Here is a 21711-nt window from a genome sequence, read left to right as displayed (position 1 = left end):
ATTACAGAAGGGGAGGATGCAGGAGAGTATACAGACATTACAGCAGAGGAGGACGCAGGAGAGTATACAGACATTACAGCAGGAGAGTATACAGATATTACAGAAGGGGAGGATGCAGGAGAGTATACAGACATAACAGCAGAGGAGGACGCAGGAGAGTATACAGACATTACAGCAGGGGAGGACGCAGGAGAGTATACAGACATTACAGCAGGGGAGGACGCAGGAGAGTATACAGACATTACAGCAGGGGAGGACGCAGGAGAGTATACAGACATTACAGCAGGGGAGGACGCAGGAGAGTATACAGACATTACAGCAGGGGAGGACGCAGGAGAGTATACAGACATTACAGCAGGGGAGGACGCAGGAGAGTATAGACATTACAGCAGGGGAGGACGCAGGAGAGTATAGACATTACAGCAGGGGAGGACGCAGGGGAGTATACAGACACTTCAGCAGGGGAGTATACAGACACTACAGCAGGGGAGGACGCAGGAGAGTATACAGACATTACAGCAGGGGAGGAGGCAGGAGAGTATACAGACATTACAGCAGGGGAGGACGCAGGAGATTATACAGACATTACAGCAGGGGAGGACGCAAGAGAGTATACAGACATTACAGCAGGAGAGTATACAGACATTACAACAGGGGAGGACGCAGGAGAGTATACAGACATTACAGCAGGGGAGGACGCAGGAGAGTATACAGACATTACAGCAGGGGAGGACGCAGGAGAGTATACAGACATTACAGCAGGGGAGGACGCAGGGGAGTATATAGACACAACAGCAGGGGAGGACGCAGGAGAGTATACAGACATTACAGCAGGGGAGGACGCAGGAGAGTATACAGACATTACAGCAGGGGAGGAGGCAGAAGAGTATACAGACATTACAGCCGGGGAGGACGCAGGAGAGCATACAGACATTACAGCAGGGGAGGACGCAGGAGAGTATACAGACATTACAGCAGGAGAGTATACAGATATTACAGCAGGGGAGGATACAGGAGAGTATACAGACATTACAGCAGGGGAGGACGCAGGAGAGTATACAGACATTACAGCAGGGGAGAACGCAGGAGAGTATACAGACATTACAGCAGGGGAGGACGCAGGAGAGTATACAGACATTACAGCAGGGGAGGACGCAGGAGAGTATACAGACATTACAGCAGGGAGGACGCAGGAGAGTATACAGACACTACAGCAGGGGATGAGACAGGAGAGTATACCGACATTACAGCAGGGGAGGACGCAGGAGAGTATACAGACATTACAGCAGGGGAGGAGGCAGGAGAGTATACAGACATTACAGCAGGGGAGGAGGCAGGAGAGTATACAGACATTACAGCAGGGGAGGACGCAGGAGAGTATACAGACATTACAGCAGGGGAGGACGCAGGAGAGTATACAGACACTACAGCAGGGGAGGACGCAGGAGAGTATACAGACACTACAGCAGGGGAGGACGCAGGAGAGTATACAGACATTACAGCCGGGGAGGACGCAGGAGAGTATACAGACATTACAGCAGGGGAGGACGCAGGGGAGTATACAGACACTACAGCAGGGGAGGAGGCAGGAGAGTATACAGACATTACAGCAGGAGATTATACAGATATTACAGAAGGGGAGGATGCAGGAGAGAATACAGACATTACAGCAGAGGAGGACGCAGGAGAGTATACAGACATTACAGCAGAGGAGGAGGCAGGAGAGTATACAGACATTACAGCAGGGGAGGAGGCAGGAGAGTATACATACATTACAGCAGGGGAGGAGGCAGGAGAGTATACAGACATTACAGCAGGGGAGGAGGCAGGAGAGTATACAGACATTACAGCAAGGGAGGAGGCAGGAGAGTATACAGACACTACAGCAGGGGAGGACGCAGGAGAGTATGCAGACATTACAGCAGGGGAGGACGCAGGAGAGTATGCAGACATTACAGCAGGGGAGGACGCAGGAGAGTACACAGACATTACAGCCGGGGAGGACGCAGGAGAGTATACAGACATTACAGCCGGGGAGGAGGCAGGAGAGTATACAGACATTACAGCAGGGGAGGAGGCAGGAGAGTATACAGACATTACAGCAGGGGAGGAGGCAGGAGAGTATACAGACATTACAGCAGGGGAGGAGGCAGGAGAGTATACAGACATTACAGCAGGGGAGGAGGCAGGAGAGTATACAGACATTACAGCAGGGGAGGAGGCAGGAGAGTATACAGACATTACAGCAGGGGAGGAGGCAGGAGAGTATAAAGACATTACAGCAGAGGAGGACGCAGGAGAGTATACAGACATTACAGCAGGGGAGGACGCAGGAGAGTATACAGACATTACAACATGGGAGGACGCAGGAGTGTATACAGACATTACAGCAGGGGAGGACGCAGGAGAGTATACAGACATTACAGCAGGGGAGGACGCAGGAGAGTATACAGACATTACAGCATGGGAGGACGCAGGAGAGTATACAGACATTACAGCAGGGGAGGACGCAGAAGTGTATACAGACATTACAGCAGGGGAGGATGCAGGAGAGTATACAGACATTAAAGCAAGGGAGGACGCAGGAGAGTATACAGACATTACAGCAGGAGAGTATACAGATATTACAGAAGGGGAGGACGCAGGAGAACATACAGACATTACAGCAGGGGAGGACGCAGGAGAGTATACAGACATTACAGCAGGAAAGTATACAGATATTACAGAAGGGGAGGATGCAGGAGAGTATACAGACATTACAGCAGAGGAGGACGCAGGAGAGTATACAGACATTACAGCAGGGAAGAATGCAGGAGAGTATACAGACATTAGAGCAGGTGAGTATACAGACATTACAGCAGGGGAGGACGCAGGAGAGTATACAGACATTACAGCAGGGGAGGACGCAGGAAAGTATACAGACATTACAGCAGGAGAGTATACAGATATTACAGAAGGGGAGGATGCAGGAGAGTATACAGACATTACAGCAGAGGAGGACGCAGGAGAGTATACAGACATTACAGCAGGAGAGTATACAGATATTACAGAAGGGGAGGATGCAGGAGAGTATACAGACATTACAGCAGAGGAGGACGCAGGAGAGTATACAGACATTACAGCAGGGGAGGACGCAGGAGAGTATACAGACATTACAGCAGGGGAGGAAGCAGGAGAGTATACAGACATTACAGCAGGAGAGTATACAGACATTACAGCAGGGGAGGATGCAGGAGAGTATACAGACATTACAGCAGGGGAGGATGCAGGAGAGTATAGAGACACTACAGCAGGGGAGGACGCAGGAGAGTATACAGACATTACAGCCGGGAAGGACGCAGGAGAGTATACAGACATTACAGCAGGGGAGGACGCAGGAGAGTATACAGACACTACAGCAGGGAGGACGCAGGAGAGTATACAGACACTACAGCAGGGGAGGAGACAGGAGAGTATACCGACATTACAGCAGGGGAGGACGCAGGAGAGTATAAAGACATTACAGCAGGGGAGGAGGCAGGAGAGTATACAGACATTACAGCAGGGGAGGACGCAGGAGAGTATACAGACATTACAGCAGGGGAGGATGCAGGAGAGTATACAGACATTACAGTAGGGGAGGACGCAGGAGAGTATACAGACACTACAGCAGGGGAGGACACAGGAGAGTATACAGACATTACAGCCGGGGAGGACGCAGGAGAGTATACAGACATTACAGCAGGGGAGGAGGCAGGAGAGTATACAGATATTACAGCAGGGGAGGAGGCAGGAGAGTATACAGACATTACAGCAGGGGAGGAGGCAGGAGAGTATACAGACATTACAGCAGGGGAGGAGGCAGGAGAGTATACAGACATTACAGAAAGAAGGAGGCAGGAGAGTATACAGACACTACAGCAGGGGAGGACGCAGGAGAGTACGCAGACATTACAGCAGGGGAGGACGCAGGAGAGTACACAGACATTACAGCCGGGGAGGACGCAGGAGAGTATACAGACATTACAGCAGGGGAGGAGGCAGGAGAGTATACAGACATTACAGCAGGGGAGGAGGCAGGAGAGTATACAGACATTACAGCAGGGGAGGAGGCAGGAGAGTATACAGACATTACAGCAGGGGAGGAGGCAGGAGAGTATACAGACATTACAGCAGGGGAGGAGGCAGGAGAGTATACAGACATTACAGCAGGGGAGGAGGCAGGAGAGTATACAGACATTACAGCAGGGGAGGAGGCAGGAGAGTATAAAGACATTACAGCAGAGGAGGACGCAGGAGAGTATACAGACATTACAGCAGGGGAGGACGCAGGAGAGTATACAGACATTACAACATGGGAGGACGCAGGAGTGTATACAGACATTACAGCAGGGGAGGACGCAGGAGAGTATACAGACATTACAGCAGGGGAGGACGCAGGAGAGTATACAGACATTACAGCATGGGAGGACGCAGGAGAGTATACAGACATTACAGCAGGGGAGGACGCAGAAGTGTATACAGACATTACAGCAGGGGAGGATGCAGGAGAGTATACAGACATTACAGCAAGGGAGGACGCAGGAGAGTATACAGACATTACAGCAGGAGAGTATACAGATATTACAGAAGGGGAGGACGCATGAGAGCATACAGACATTAAAGCAGGGGAGGACGCAGGAGAGTATACAGACATTACAGCAGGAAAGTATACAGATATTACAGAAGGGGAGGATGCAGGAGAGTATACAGACATTACAGCAGAGGAAGACGCAGGAGAGTATACAGACATTACAGCAGGGAAGGATGCAGGAGAGTATACAGACATTAGAGCAGGTGAGTATACAGACATTACAGCAGGGGAGGACGCAGGAGAGTATACAGACATTACAGCAGGAGAGTATACAGATATTACAGAAGGGGAGGATGCAGGAGAGTATACAGACATTACAGCAGAGGAGGACACAGGAGAGTATACAGACATTACAGCAGGAGAGTATACAGATATTACAGAAGGGGAGGATGCAGGAGAGTATACAGACATTACAGCAGAGGAGGACGCAGGAGAGTATACAGACATTACAGCAGGGGAGGACGCAGTAGAGTATACAGACATTACAGCAGGGGAGGATGCAGGAGAGTATACAGACATTACAGCAGGGGAGGACGCAGGAGAGTATACAGACATTACAGCAGGGGAGGACGCAGGAGAGTATACAGACATTACAGCAGGGGAGGACGCAGGGGAGTATACAGACACTACAGCAGGGGAGGACGCAGGAGAGTATACAGACATTACAGCAGAGGAGGACGCAGGAGAGTATACAGACATTACAGCAGGGGAGGACGCAGGAGAGTATACAGACATTACAGCAGGGGAGGATGCAGGAGAGTATACAGAGGTTACAGCAGGAGAGTATACAGACATTACAACAGGGTAAGACGCAGGAGAGTATACAGACATTACAGCAGGGAAGGACGCAAGAGAGTTTACAGACATTACAGCAGGGGAGGACGCAGGAGAGTATACAGACATTACAGCAGGGGAGGACGCAGGGGAGTATACAGAAACTACAGCAGGGGAGGAGGCAGGAGAGTATACCGACATTACAGCAGGGGAGGAGGCAGGAGAGTATACAGACATTACAGCAGGGGAGGATGCAGGAGAGTATACAGACATTACAGCAGGGGAGGACGCAGGAGAGTATACAGACATTACAGCAGGGGAGGACGCAGGAGAGTATACAGACATTACAGCAGGAGAGTATACAGACATTACAGCAGGTGAGGACGCAGGAGAGTATAAAGACATTACAGCAGGAGAGGACGCAGGAGAGTATACAGACATTACAGCAGGGGAGGACGCAGGAGATTATACAGACATTACAGCTGGGGAGGACGCAGGAGAGTATACAGACATTACAGCAGGAGAGGACGCAGGAGAGTATACCGACATTACAGCAGGAGAGGAGGCAGGAGAGTATACCGACATTACAGCAGGAGAGTATACAGACATTACAGCAGGGGAGGAGGCAGGAGAGTATACAGACATTACAGCAGGAGAGGAGGCAGGAGAGTATACAGACATTACAGCAGGAGAGGAGGCAGGAGAGTATACAGACATTACAGCAGGTGAGGACGCAGGAGAGTATAAAGACATTACAGCAGGAGAGGACGCAGGAGAGTATACAGACATTACAGCAGGGGAGGACGCAGGAGAGTATACAGACATTACAGCTAGGGAGGACGCAGGAGAGTATACAGACATTACAGCAGGAGAGGACGCAGGAGAGTATACAGACATTACAGCAGCGGAGGAGGCAGGAGAGTATACAGACATTACAGCAGGAGAGTATACAGACATTACAGCAGGAGAGGAGGCAGGAGAGTATACAGACATTACAGCAGGTGAGGACGCAGGAGAGTATAAAGACATTACAGCAGGAGAGGACGCAGGAGAGTATACAGACATTACAGCAGGGGAGGACGCAGGAGAGTATACAGACATTACAGCTAGGGAGGACGCAGGAGAGTATACAGACATTACAGCAGGAGAGGACGCAGGAGAGTATACAGACATTACAGCAGCGGAGGAGGCAGGAGAGTATACAGACATTACAGCAGGAGAGGAGGCAGGAGAGTATACCGACATTACAGCAGGGGAGGAGGCAGGAGAGTATACAGACATTGCAGCAGGGGAGGACGCAGGAGAGTATACAGACATTACAGCAGGGGAGGAGGCAGGAGAGTATACAGACATTACAGCAGGGGAGGAGGCAGGAGAGTATACAGACATTACAGCAGGGGAGGAGGCAGGAGAGTATACAGACATTACAGCAGGGGAGGAGGCAGGAGAGTATACAGACATTACAGCAGGGGAGGAGGCAGGAGAGTATACAGACATTACAGCAGGAGAGGACGCAGGAGAGTATACAGACATTACAGCAGGAGAGGAGGCAGGAGAGTATACCGACATTACAGCAGGAGAGTATACAGACATTACAGCAGGAGAGGAGGCAGGAGAGTATACAGACACTACAGCAGGGGAGGAGGCAGGAGAGTATACAGACATTACAGCACGGGAGGAAGCAGGAGAGTATACAGACATTACAGCAGGGGAGGACGCAGGAGAGTATACAGACATTACAGCAGGTGAGGACGCAGGAGAGTATACAGACATTACAGCAGGAGACTATACAGACATTACAGCAGGGGAGGACACAGGAGAGTATACAGACATTACAGCAGGGGAGGAGGCAGGAGAGTATACAGACATTACAGCAGGGGAGGAGGCAGGAGAGTATACAGACATTACAGCAGGGGAGGAGGCAGGAGAGTATACAGACATTACAGCAGGGGAGGACGCAGGAGAGTATACAGACATTACAGCAGGGGAGGAGGCAGGAGAGTATACAGACATTACAGCAGGGGAGGAGGCAGGAGAGTATACAGACATTACAGCAGGGGAGGAGGCAGGAAAGTATACAGACATTACAGCAGGGGAGGACACAGGAGAGTATACAGACATTACAGCAGGGGAGGATGCTGGAGAGTATACAGACATTACAGCAGGGGAGAACGCAGGAGAGTATACAGACATTACAGCAGGGGAGGACGCAGGAGAGTATACAGACATTACAGCAGGGGAGGACGCAGGAGAGGACGCAGGAGAGTATACAAACATTACAGCATGGGAGGAAGCAGAATAGGATACAGACATTACAGCAGGAGAGTATACAGACATTACAGCAGGGGAGGACGCAGGAGAGTATACAGACATTACAGCAGGGGAGGACGCAGGAGAGTATACAGACATTACAGCAGGAGAGGACGCAGGAGAGTATACAGACAGGACAGCAGGGGAGGACGCAGGAGAGTATACAGACATTACAGCAGGAGAGGAGGCAGGAGAGTATACCGACATTACAGCAGGAGAGGACGCAGGAGAGTATACAGACAGGACAGCAGGGGAGGACGCAGGAGAGTATACAGACATTACAGCAGGAGAGGACGCAGGAGAGTATACAGACATTACAGCAGGAGAGGACGCAGGAGAGTATACAGACATTACAGCAGGGGAGGAAGCAGAATAGGATGCAGACATTACAGCAGGAGAGTATACAGACATTACAGCAGGGGAGGACGCAGGAGAGTATACAGACATTACAGCAGGGGAGGACGCAGGAGAGTATACAGACATTACAGCAGGAGAGGACGCAGGAGAGTATACAGACAGGACAGCAGGGGAGGACGCAGGAGAGTATACAGACATTACAGCAGGAGAGGAGGCAGGAGAGTATACCGACATTACAGCAGGAGAGTATACAGACAGGACAGCAGGGGAGGACGCAGGAGAGTATACAGACATTACAGCAGGGGAGGACGCAGGAGAGTATACAGACATTACAGCAGGGGAGGACACAGGAGAGTATACAGACATTACAGCAGGGGAGGATGCAGGAGAGTATACAGACATTACAGCAGGGGAGTCTGTATACTTTCTTTTCCATCCCCCCTGCCCAGGAGATGTGGTATGATCAGACCATGTTCCTGCACGGTCAGACACGGCCATTACACAGTACACAGCAGGGGACATTTATAGGATTATCTCAGCACAGGAACATTATATTTAATCACATCCAATTGTGGAAATTATTGTCATATCAAGTTCTGTTGATTAAAATCAACTAGGTTTGTGGGGAACACCCCTTTAAATGGTGCTGCCAGGAATTGAGTGAGCAAACTAGGAGATTAGGTGGATGTAAATCCACACTGCCAGAGATCCAGTGTATGATGAGAGACCAAATAATGTATGGATGTGGTTTTTATTTGACGAATAAGGGGTGTACTCACTTTTGGAGCCAGTGGTTTAGACATTAATGGCTGAGTTAGAGGACACAGCTAATTTACAGTGTTATACAAGCAGTACACTGAATCAAAGTGTCAGATCTTCAGTGCTGTCCCATGAAAAGATGTAATAAAATATTTAAAAAATGTGAGGGTGTACTCACTTATGTGACAAACTGTACATACGTACATATATTACACAGTGAAATGTGAAGAATAAGTGAATGCGCTTTTTGGCTCTGTAGCAAACCTGCTGCTTTACAGACTGTGTATTAACAACGCTTACTCCTGGTCATGCAGCTTTGACGCCTGGCACCAGGTACTGCCATGATTGTGTGGATAAGGATCAGCTCACCACAAGCTCAGAGATGTCACCTGGGAGTTTGGGTCTACTGAAGTCAGAGACCATCACTCCAGATCCAGCGAAGACTTCTCACCTATGAGATGCAACGAAGACTTCTCACCTACGAGATGCAAAGAAGACTTCTCACCTACGAGATGCAACGAAGACTTCTCACCTACGAGATGCAACGAAACCTTCTCACCTACGAGATGCAACGAAACCTTCTCACCTACGAGATGCTACGAAACCTTCTCACCTACAAGATGCAACGAAACCTTCTCACCTACGAGATGCAACGAAACCTTCTCACCTACGAGATGCAACGAAACCTTCTCACCTACGAGATGCAACGAAACCTTCTCACCTACGAGATGCAACGAAACCTTCTCACCTACGAGGTGCAACGAAACCTTCTCACCTACGAGATGCAACGAAACCTTCTCATCTACGAGATGCAACGAAACCTTCTCACCTACGAGATGCAAACAAACCACCTCATCTACGAGATGCAACGAAACCTTCTCACCTACGAGATGCAACGAAACCTTCTCACCTACGAGATGCAAACAAACCACCTCATCTACGAGATGCAAACAAACCACCTCATCTACGAGATGCAACGAAACCTTCTCACCTACGAGATGCAACGAAACCTTCTCACCTACGATATGCAACGAAACCTTCTCACCTACGAGATGCAAACAAACCTTCTCACCTACGAGATGCAACGAAACCTTCTCATCTACGATATGCAACGAAACCTTCTCATCTACGATATGCAAACAAACCACCTCATCTACGAGATGCAACGAAATCTTTTCACCTACGAGATGCAAGGAAACCTTCTCATCTACGAGATGCAAGGACCCTTCTCATCTACGAGATGCAAGGAACCCTTCTCATCTACGAGATGTAACAAAACCTTCTCACCTACGAGATGCAACGAAACCTTCTCACCTACGAGATGCAACGAAACCTTCTCACCTACGAGATGCAACGAAACCTTCTCACCTACGAGATGCAACGAAACCTTCTCACCTACGAGATGCAACGAAACCTTCTCACCTACGAGATGCAACGAAACCTTCTCACCTACGAGATGCAACAAAACCTTCTCACCTACGAGATGCAACAAAACCTTCTCACCTACGAGATGCAACAAAACCTTCTCACCTACGAGATGCAACGAAACCTTCTCACCTACGAGATGCAAGGAACCCTTCTCATCTACGAGATGCAAGGAACCCTTCTCACCTACGAGATGCAACAAAACCTTCTCACCTACGAGATGCAATGAAACCTTCTCACCTACGAGATGCAATGAAACCTTCTCACCTACGAGATGCAATGAAACCTTCTCACCTACGAGATGCAACGAAACCTTCTCACCTAAAAGATGCAAAGAAACCTTCTCACCTACAAGATGCAACAAAACCTTCTCACCCACGAGATGCAAAGAAACCTTCTCACCCAAGAGATTCAACGAAACCTTCTTATCTACATTCTATTCTACTTAGTGGAAGGAACCAAAAAGGAGGATCAAAGATTGTATGAATCAATGGTAACTTTGGTTTGTACCAGGAATAGCTTCTATAATTGAAAATGGAAGCCAACCTGGGAGCAATATAATACAGCTTCTGATTGGCCATGAGAATTTTCAGCATTTTCGGCCTTGGCATACGGAGATGTAAGCATATTGTGAAGCAGAACAATACAATACAAAACAATGGCAGCAATAAAGCCATCCAGCATCTTACCTTCATGCCAAACGTGAAGATGGTGATAACCGCTTTGAAGATTAACGCTAAGGACAGCTGCCACAATGCGGTGTAGACCCCACTCCGGGCAGAGCGGTCAGGTAGGTTGCCCACATTTGTGCTGTTGAAATCATTATTGTAGTCGCACAGTTTGGATGAATCAAGCAATCCGCAGTCATTGAAAAGCTCCGATATCAGTTCACTAGAGCTTGTTCGCGTGTATTCATTAGGGAATGCTATAACGGCAGTGATGGCTGTGACAACTAGGACCTCTGCCACAGGATAGCGGCCCAGCTTAGTGGTCTTTCTTCTACGGCACCAAGCGATGTTCCCTCGAATGAAGAATGCACCCCATAATCCTCCAAATATTCCCAAGAGAATGAATGGGACGAGCTCTAGAAGATGCCACGGAGCGTGAAATTCAACATAAAAGAGGACCAAGCGGCTGTTTCCAAAAGGGTTAATGGAACGTAATGTAAAAGCTGCTACTAACGCAGCAAAGAAGGACCTCCACAGGGTCTTCAGCGGAAAGTAATAGCTCACCTAAAAGAAACAAGGACAGCAAACAGGGTGTCCATGAGCACAAGGTCATCACACATCATCTCCGTTCAGGACATCAGACTGGTCAGTAGAAAGACACACTAGAGAAGAAGAAGAAAGACACACTGGAGGAGAAGAAGAAGAAGAAGAAAGACACACTAGAGAAGACGACGAAGAAAGACACACTAGAGAAGAAGAAGAAGAAAGACACACTAGAGAAGAAGAAGAAGAAAGACACACTAGAGAAGACGAAGAAACACACACTATAGAAGAAGACGAAGAAAGACACACTAGAGAAGAAGAAGAAAGACACACTAGAGAAGACGAAGAAGAAACACACACTATAGAAGAAGACGAAGAAAGACACTAGAGAAGAAGAAAAAGAAAGACACACTATAGAAGAAGACGAAGAAAGACACACTAGAGAAGAAGACGAAGAAAGACACACTAGAGAAGAAGACGAAGAAAGACACACTAGAGAAGAAGACGAAGAAAGACACACTGGAGAAGAAGACGAAGAAAGACACTAGAGAAGAAAGACACTAGAGAAGTAGAAGAAAGACACTAGAGAAGTAGAAAAAAGATACTAGAGAAGTAGAAAAAAGATACTAGAGAAGTAGAAAAAAGATACTAGAGTAGTAGAAGAAGGACACTAGAGAAATAGAAGAAAGACACTAGAAAAGGACACGAGAGAAGAAGAAAGACACTAGAGAAGAAGAAAAAGACACTAGAGAAGAAGAAAAAGACACTAGAGAAGAAGAAGAAAGACACTGGAGAAGAAGAAGAAAGACCATTACAATTGCAGTACTAAGAACAAGTAATCAGACAATCACAGGTACATGTCAAGTAAGGGGCTAAAAAATGAAGCAAAAAAAGTTTAACTGGGAAAAGGGGATAATTTGATATGATATAGTACAAAATAAATATTATATATAAATGTTTCTGTGCTGAGATAATCCTATTATTGTGCCCGTGCTGTGTACGGTCTTATATATGGTGTTTGATCATGCAGAGCTGCTCTAGTCCATGGTCGGCGCATACCACAGCTTCTGGCCAGAGAAGGAAGAGGAAGCATAGGAGAGTATACAGACTCCACAGAAAGGACTCGCAGCTGCTTTGTGTGAAGTAACATATTTCCCAACCTGTTTTATCTCAGGAGCCAATGTTTTTGCCACGTCTCCAGCCCTCTGAACTCAACATAAATTAAGTCAGTGACAAAACAGCTCATATGGCAGTGGACCATGTACAGTATGTTAGTGAATTGATTTATGATGAGCTCACAGGGCTGGTGACGTAGCAGAGACACTTGCTCCTGTGACAAAACAGACTGGGAAATGTGTTACCTCACAGAAAGAAGAAGCTTCCTGCTGTGTTGTCTGTTTGCTCTCATATGCTTCCTCTTCTCCCTCTGGCCAGGAGCTGTGGTATGTGCTGATCATGAACTGGAGCAACTCTACATGGTCAGGCACAGCCATTACACAGTATATAGAAGGGGCACATTTATAGGATCTCAGCACAGGAACATTTTTTAACACATCCAATTGTGGAACTTATTATTCCAAGATCTATTAATTCAAATGTACTCAGATTGTGGGACAACCGCTTTAAAAGGGTTTTCTGGAACTAATTTTTACTGTGAATCTAAAAGCTAAGAGGCAGGTAGTTACTAACGGGGCGTGACTGCCGGCGTCATACTGATTGACAGCTGACTGCCCATTGTTAGGTAGCGGGGAGCCGGCAGTTGATCACATGTTATCAGCAGATCAAAAAGCCTCGGTACTCAAATGTCCTTTGCAAGTGAAAATTTATTGTGGAACTTAATCTGCACACAGAAATAACACAAAACATTTCGGTCTAAATGACCTTCTTCAGTTGACAGTTAGTTCTGTGGATAGTATGAGGAGGAATAGGGTCCCAGTCGGGCTAACTGCTACGAAGCACATGGGGGCTTGGACATCACAACGCGGCATCCACCGCTCGTAGTTGTCAACAGCAGAGACGCCCCGTCAACAGAGAAGAGTGGTAGAGAAGCAGCTGCTCTGTCGAAGTGACGTCAGTGGAAGCCGCAGAATCGCTGGCAGGAGCAGTCTATGACTGCGGCTACGGGCAGGACAGGCAGGTGGATGCCAGCTACCTGCCTGTTTATTCTTAAGCCCATATTTATAAAGACCTGAATATCCCCTTTAAATACCTTAATAAGGCTATGTGCCCACGATGCAGAAATGCTCAGGATTTTTTCCTGAGCGTTTCTGCATCTCCCTGGCAGAAAAAAACGCATGCGGATTGTACATGCGGATTGTACATGCGTTTTCCTGCCAGGGACATGCGGAAATGGAGCGTTATCACTGACATTTCCGCATGCGGATTGACAAGCGCTTTCCAAGCGATTAGCATCACTTGGAAAGTGCTTGTGACAACTAGGTCACACTATATAAATCCATGCAAACAGCATGGATTTATATAGTGTGACCCGAGAGAGTGGTAAAAATAAAAAAATAAATATATACTTACCCTCCGATGGCCCCCGCAGTCTTGTTTCACTCGGTCCCGGCTACCAACAGCGGTGGATTGAAAGACCTGCCGACGTCAGCGTCGCGTGACCCGTCACATGACTCTGACGTCAGCACAGGTCCTTCAATTCACTGCAAAGTGCCGGGAAGCAAGGAGGAGCGCACCGGGGGCCGCCAGAAGGTAAGTATACATTTATTTTTTATTTTATTCTTTTTTTTACAGATTTTTTAATGGTACCTGGGTGTGGATGAGACTCTCCTCTCCTCCACACCCGGGTACCATCCGCACATTAGAACGCTTGGATTATGCATCTACATATGCAGTGATGCGTAATCCATGCGATCTAATGCAAGTCAATGGCGGCGAAGACGCTGCGCTTCCGCAAAATAATTGGTAGTGCTGCGTTTTTTTCCGCAATGATAATCCGCAGTGGAAATTTCCGCAGCATGTGCACAGCACATGCCGATTATCATTGGGGAACATGGCAGACCTTCTACCATGCGTTTTTAATGCGTTTCCGCAGCTGCAGAAAAGCATTAAAAACGCATCGTGGGCACACAGCCTAAGTTTGGTATTACTGTAATAGTTGTAATCTAGAGAATTAGGCTTCCAGGTCATTTCTGCTGCACAATTAACAGCAGAAAAACAAAACCTAAACAGCAATGGTGGAATAGATTTCTTGTTCTTCACCATGTCACTGCACTTGGCACGGTTTTTCTGGTTTCCAGTGCATGCTTGCAAATAAGGTTCAGACCAGCTTCAGACTAGGTCTGTGCCTCGATTCTTGGCTCCATAGGTAGGGTCTTCTCCTTAAAGGGAACCTGTCACCTTGCTTTTAGCTATTACACTGCCCCCAATGCGCTGTTAGTGCAATGTGCAAGTAAAGCTCCCAGTATTAGGTTTAAAAAACAAAACAAAACCTTTATATCATTAGGGGATACCTCACAGACCTTGTCTTTCAGTCATAGGGGCGGTGACTTTATCTTTTCAGTCACCGATCAGTCACTGTACTTTTAAAATTAGGCGCAAACAGCATTGCGATAGATTGCCGTGACTGGCCCGATGTCATGGTCACCGCGCAGCAAACCCTGCATGTGCACACTGCCCACCCGCACCCCGGGGAGCGAGTAGACAGTGCGTACGCCCATTCGCTCCCTGTGGGACGCGCACTGCCCATCCGCTCATCGGGGCGTGCGCACTGCCCATCTGCTCATCGGGGCGCGCGCACTGCCCATCCGCTCCCTGTGGCACGCGCACTGCCCATCCGCTCCCTGTGGCACGTGCACTGCCCATCCGCTCCCTGTGGCACGTGCACTGCCCATCCGCTCCCTGTGGCACGTGCACTGCCCATCCGCTCCCTGTGGCACGTGCACTGCCCATCCGCTCCCCGTGGCGCGCGCACTGCCCATCCGCTCCCTGTGGCGCGCGCACTGCCCATCCGCTCCCTGTGGCGCGTGCACTGCCCATCCGCTCCCTGTGGCGCGTGCACTGCCCATCTGCTCCCTGTGGCGCGTGCACAGCCCATCTGCTCATCGTGGTGCGCGCACTGCCCATCCGCTCCCTGGGCATGGGCACTGGGTGTACAACCTCAGCTTCATGTCAGATGTGAGCATGCACTGGTTGCCCAAAAACTAGAATATAAACATGCCCTTGAAGTAGCCACTTAGTTCAACTTAGCAAACAGAGACCTAACCTGGCAAGTTTGAACTTCATTCACCTTTTTTTTTTCTTGCAGTGTTTGTCGTTTCAGCCAGTCACTGTAGCACTGTCTAAGTGTCCCAAGCACCATGTTTTAGACTAACTGAACTCAATGGTTCCTTTGGGGGCAGGACTTGGTTGGAACCGAGTCTTACAAAGCATACATGGAAAGGATTTTAGTTATTTTAAAGAGGACTTTTCAAGAAATTGTTCACATTTAACTGGACCCAGGATGTAATAATGGCTGCAGAGCAGAATAAAATTTTTCTTTTTTTTTTTTAATTTGAACCCTGAGTTGCGGAGATATTAGCAATCAAAGCATTTGGCACCTAATGAGTATACATACACTTTGACTTGACAAAAGTTATTAAACAGTTTTCACTGGAGGGGGCGTGTACTTCTTCCCCCTCTATGATGCTGACCAATAATAAGCAGGTATCAACACACTGGAGAAAGTACACGCCCCCACAATAGCTCAGAGCAGGTCTCAGTGTTGGATGTAATGATACAGCTCTGATCTCCTGGTCTAATATCCTGCATGAGTCAGTGTGGGGGGAGGAGGGGAGGCAGAAAAGTTTAGCTCCCAATTCTCTGAATGCTGAGACCTGTATAACCCAGTCCACACCACTGATTGGCAGCGGTGTACACCGTGCATAGGCAGAAAGTTGTCAATCTGTAGTGGGAAATGGTTATACAAAGCTCATGAATATGGAGGACTACATGGCAGCAGGTTTACTAGTCTGGTAACCTTCTCTACATTATGCGGTCTCAGATTGGGTGGCAAATACCCAGTGCCAGAAGAAAGAAGAATAAAACCATCAGGACCGTCTAGTTACCTCTTCCAGGCTGAAAAGGACTCCTCCAATGGGGGCACCGAACGCCACAGACACTCCGGCAGCAGCGGCCGCAGAAAGCACCTAATTTCAAGAACACACAGTCACAACAGAAAACATGGATGGAGGTTTCTAACTTACTACAGTAGGTTTATTTCCCCCAGGGGAACAGCCGATGGTCACAGAGCTAGAGAACTACCTTCACGTCACCTCTGATGCCTTTTCCTCCATCTTCCAGCCTTTTCTGCTTCCACCTACACACAATGGTTCAGACAGACCCTGATTAACGGCCACTGCATGGCGCTGCAGACGGTCACTTTGCAAGTTTTGTGGACACATATTGTCTGAGGGTTACAAGGCCGAGCTTTATAGAGATTTTGGACATATTACAGCCACTTCTGAGAATATCTCAGCTCAGTTAATAGGACATCACATTTGTTTAATAGCAACAATAAAGAAAGCCACATAGCATACAGTAACCCGGTTGCAGATAGTTTGGGCAGTGACGGACGATGTCGGCTACTACAGTACAAGACACTTTTTTAAGCTTATAAAATCCCCTATAACATGAATTCTATTGTCAGAAATTCCTTGATGTACTTACATAAGGAAACTATTACATGGGCAGATTTCCACTGACTATGTATAATAAATCAGTCTTTAATCATTTAAAGGGCCGATGCAAACTGCTACTCAACTGTTCAGTCCACATACAGTTTGCATATTGCCAGCATCACATCCAAGGATCAAGCAGGCAGAGGTGTTGCTGACAATTAGTTGAAAAGCATTTGCTCGTAACATGCTCAAAGGATCCAATGATTGGAAACAAGCGATCTCATGAAAGCTTGTGAAATCAATTATCAGCCGGGGCAAAAAGGACCTTACAAAGTAACTATCTTCTTCAGTCCTCCTGGACTGATCTTTTTCTCTCAATTCATGGGTAAAATATTCAATGAAGACAGATATTCACAATTACAGAGATAGGAGATGACAGTTGGTGCTTTTAAAATTCAATGAAAAGGGGAGTGGGAGGAGCTGGAAGGGGACACAGACATTCTGCAGCAAGTTCTCCTGAGGTGGGAGGAGCTGGAGGCAGACCGACATTCTGCAGCAAGTTCTCCTGAGGTGGGAGGAGCTGGAGGCAGACCGACATTCTGCAGCAAGTTCTCCTGAGGTGGGAGGAGCTGGAGGCAGACCGACATTCTGCAGCAAGTTCTCCTGAGGTGGGAGGAGCTGGAGGCAGACACAGACATTCTGCAGCAAGTTCTCCTGAGGTGGGAGGAGCTGGAGGCAGACACAGACATTCTGCAGCAAGTTCTCCTGAGGTGGGAGGAGCTGGAGGCAGACACAGACATTCTGCAGCAAGTTCTCCTGAGGTGGGAGGAGCTGGAGGCAGACACAGACATTCTGCTGCAAGTTCTCCTGAGGTGGGAGGAGCTGGAGGCAGACACAGACATTCTGCAGCAAGTTCTCCTGAGGTGGGAGGAGCTGGAGGGAGACACAGACATTCTGCTGCAAGTTCTCCTGAGGTAGGAGGAGCTGGAGGGAGACACAGGCATTCTGCTGTAAGTTCTCCTGAGGTGGGAGGAGCTGGAGGGAGACACAGATATTCTGCAGCAAGTTCTCCTGAGGTGGGAGGAGCTGGAGGCAGACACAGACATTCTGCTGTAAGTTCTACTGAGGTGGGAGGAGCTGGAGGGAGACAGACATTCTGCAGCAAGTTCTCCTGAGGTGGGAAGAGCTGGAGGGAGACAGACATTCTGCAGCAAGTTCTCCTGAGGTGGGAGGAGCTGGAGGGAGACACAGATATTCTGCAGCAAGTTCTCCTGAGGTGGGAGGAGCTGGAGGCAGACACAGACATTCTGCTGTAAGTTCTCCTGAGGTGGGAGGAGCTGGAGGGAGACAGACATTCTGCAGCAAGTTCTCCTGAGGTGGGAAGAGCTGGAGGGAGACAGACATTCTGCAGCAAGTTCTCCTGAGGTGGGAGGAGCTGGAGGCAGACACAGACATTCTGCAGCAAGTTCTCCTGAGGTGGGAGGAGCTGGAGGCAGACACAGACATTCTGCAGCAAGTTCTCCTGAGGTGGGAGGAGCTGGAGGCAGACACAGACATTCTGCAGCAAGTTCTCCTGAGGTGGGAGGAGCTGGAGGCAGACACAGATATTCTGCAGCAAGTTCTCCTGAGGTGGGAGGAGCTGGAGGGAGACACAGACATTCTGCAGCAAGTTCTCGTGAGGTGGGAGGAGCTGGAGCCAGACACAGACATTCTGCAGCAAGTTCTCCTGAGGTGGGAGGAGCTGGAGGGAGACACAGACATTCTGCAGCAAGTTCTCCTGAGGTGGAAGGAGCTGGAGGGAGACACAGATATTCTGCAGCAAGTTCTCCTGAGGTGGGAGGAGCTGGAGGGAGACACAGACATTCTGCTGTAAGTTCTCCTGAGGTGGGAGGAGCTGGAGGCAGACACAGACATTCTGCTGCAACTTCTCCTGAGGTGGGAGGAGCTAGAGGCAGACAGACATTCTGCAGCAAGTTCTCCTGAGGTGGGAGGAGCTGGAGGCAGACACAGACATTCTGCAGCAAGTTCTACTGAGGTGGGAGGAGCTAGAAGCAGACAGACATTCTGCTGCAAGTTCTCCTGAGGTGGGAGGAGCTGGAGGCAGACACAGATATTCTGCAGCAAGTTCTCCTGAGGTGGGAGGAGCTGGAGGGAGACAGACATTCTGCAGCAAGTTCTCCTGAGGTGGGAGGAGCTGGAGCCAGACACAGACATTCTGCAGCAAGTTCTCCTGAGGTGGGAGGAGCTGGAGGGAGACACAGACATTCTGCTGCAAGTTCTCCTGAGGTGGAAGGAGCTGGAGGCAGACAGACATTCTGCTGCAAGTTGTCCTGAGGTGGGAGGAGCTAGAGGCAGACAGACATTCTGCTGCAAGTTCTCCTGAGGTGGGAGGAGCTGGAGGCAGACACAGACATTCTGCAGCAAGTTCTCCTGAGGTGGGAGGAGCTGGAGGCAGACACAGACATTCTGCTGCAACTTCTCCTGAGGTGGGAGGAGCTAGAGGCACACAGACATTCTGCAGCAAGTCCTCCTGAGGTGGGAGGAGCTGGAGGCAGACAGACATTCTGCTGCAAGTTCTCCTGAGGTGGGAGGAGCTGGAGGGAGACACAGACATTCTGCAGCAAGTTCTCCTGAGGTGGGAGGAGCTGAAGGCAGACAGACATTCTGCAGCAAGTTCTCCTGAGGTGGGAGGAGCTGGAAGGAGACAGACATTCTGCTGCAAGTTCTCCTGAGGTGGGAGGAGCTGGAAGGAGACAGACATTCTGCAGCAAGTTCTCCTGAGGTGGGAGGAGCTAGAAGCAGACAGACATTCTGCTGCAAGTTCTCCTGAGGTGGAAGGAGCTAGAAGCAGACAGATATTCTGCTGCAAGTTCTCCTGAGGTGGAAGGAGCTGGAGGCAGACACAGATATTCTGCAGCAAGTTCTCCTGAGGTGGGAGGAGCTGGAGGGAGACACAGACATTCTGCAGCAAGTTCTCCTGAGGTGGTAGGAGCTGGAGCCAGACACAGACATTCTGCAGCAAGTTCTCCTGAGGTGGGAGGATCTAGAGGCAGACAGACATTCTGCAGCAAGTTCTTCTGAGGTGGGAGGAGCTGGAGGGAGACACAAATTCTGCAGCAAGTTCTCCTGAGGTGGGAGGATCTAGAGGCAGACACAAATTCTGCTGCAAGTTCTCCTGAGGTGGGAGGATCTAGAGGCAGACAGACATTCTGCAGAAAGTTCTTCTGAGGTGGGAGGAGCTGGAGGGAGACACAGATATTCTGCAGCAAGTTCTCCTGAGGTGAGAGGAGCTGGAGGGAGACACAGACATTCTGCAGCAAGTTCTCCTGAGGTGGGAGGAGCTGGAGGGAGAGACAGATATTCTGCTGTAAGTTCTCCTGAGGTGGGAGGAGCTGGATCACGGGTGTGTCAGAAGTGACAGACAGTCACCCTGCAGTTGGTTGCAGAAGATCTCTTTCTTTAGCATTATAGACAACTTCTTGAAGCTGTCTCTCTAGGACCCAGCGGCTACCTTCCTCTGGCTAATTAACACCCAGGCCTGGGTGTATAAATAAATGCTGTATGCCAGAGTGAGGTGCCGGCGATATTCACTTTATGCCTTGTGAAGGCTTGAGCAGGAGCAGTACTTCTTCCTCTCTGGTGCTAGAGGACATTTGCGCATTTGTCTGGAGTAGACTAAAGCTAACCTATCTTCCCTTGTTTGTTCCCCCTTGTTGTCTTTAGTGTTCAGTGGGGATCAACTAGTGCTCATCCCCTCCCTTCCCTAGCAAGGGCCAAATGCCAGGGAAAGACAGGGCGAGGTACACGTGCGGCGATTGGTGAAGAACCAATATAGGGACGTTAATGGAGACAGGGTGATAACTAGATCAGCCTAGGAGGTCTTCACTCACCCTTTCCCTAGAGTCTGGGCACCCTTTCCCTCTTCCCTTTGTGTTGCACTAAGTCTTTTCCACACCTTGACACTGGAGGCAGACACAGACATTCTGCTGCAAGTTCTCCTGAGGTGGGAGGAGCTAGAGGAAGACACAGACATTCTGCTGCAAGTTCTCCTGAGGTGGGAGGATCTAGAGGCAGACAGACATTCTGCAGCAAGTTCTTCTGAGGTGGGAGGAGCTAGAGGAAGACACAGACATTCTGCTGCAAGTTCTCCTGAGGTGGGAGGATCTAGAGGCAGACACAGACATCCTGCTGCAAGTTCTCCTGAGGTGGGAGGAGCTGGAGGGAGACACAGACATTCTGCTGCAAGTTCTCCTGAGGTGGGAGGAGCTGGAGGCAGACAGACATTCTGCTGCAAGTTCTCATGAGGTGGGAAGAGCTACAGGAAGACAGACAATTTGCTGCACGTTCTCCTGAGGTGGGAGGAGCTAGAAGAAGACACTGATTTCAAAAGAAATTGCAGCAGAATATCTGTTACAGTTCTCCATAGAACTTTCTGAGCACAAACTGTCATCTCAGTAATAAGCAAATCTTTATTCACTGCAGACCGTTATCACCCTTGAAGAATATTTTGAAAATGAATGATAAAGTCTAAACAAGAAAGAAGCCGATTTTTCTAGTACTATTCATTTATGAAAATAAAAATTACACTGGTCTGGTCTGTAGAAAACTGTCATACATGACGGCTGCTATGATGGTCATCAGTGCAATG

At 48.9% G+C, this 21711-nt stretch overlaps 1 protein-coding gene across 4 annotated transcripts in view; it reads right to left on the bottom strand.

Moving 5' to 3' along the window:
- The window catches only part of LOC141154142 (H(+)/Cl(-) exchange transporter 5), a 141463-nt gene that overhangs the window by 22801 nt on the left and 96951 nt on the right, over positions 1 to 21711 (bottom strand). For all 4 annotated transcript variants that reach the window (XM_073639637.1, XM_073639636.1, XM_073639635.1 and 1 more), the window contains 2 exons: positions 16512 to 16592; positions 10927 to 11469 (listed from right to left, as the gene is read on the bottom strand). In XM_073639637.1, the coding sequence (XP_073495738.1) occupies positions 10927 to 11469; positions 16512 to 16592 (624 nt within the window). The remainder of the gene's footprint in view (positions 1 to 10926; positions 11470 to 16511; positions 16593 to 21711) is intronic.

The sequence above is a fragment of the Phyllobates terribilis genome, unplaced genomic scaffold (genome assembly GCF_046119375.1).
Source record: "Phyllobates terribilis strain yellow unplaced genomic scaffold, ASM4611937v1 Scaffold_7__3_contigs__length_470593459, whole genome shotgun sequence".
Lineage (NCBI taxonomy): Eukaryota > Metazoa > Chordata > Amphibia > Anura > Dendrobatidae > Phyllobates > Phyllobates terribilis.
Note: the sequence above shows the minus strand (reverse complement) of the source record. Positions and strands in the feature narration are given on the sequence as shown.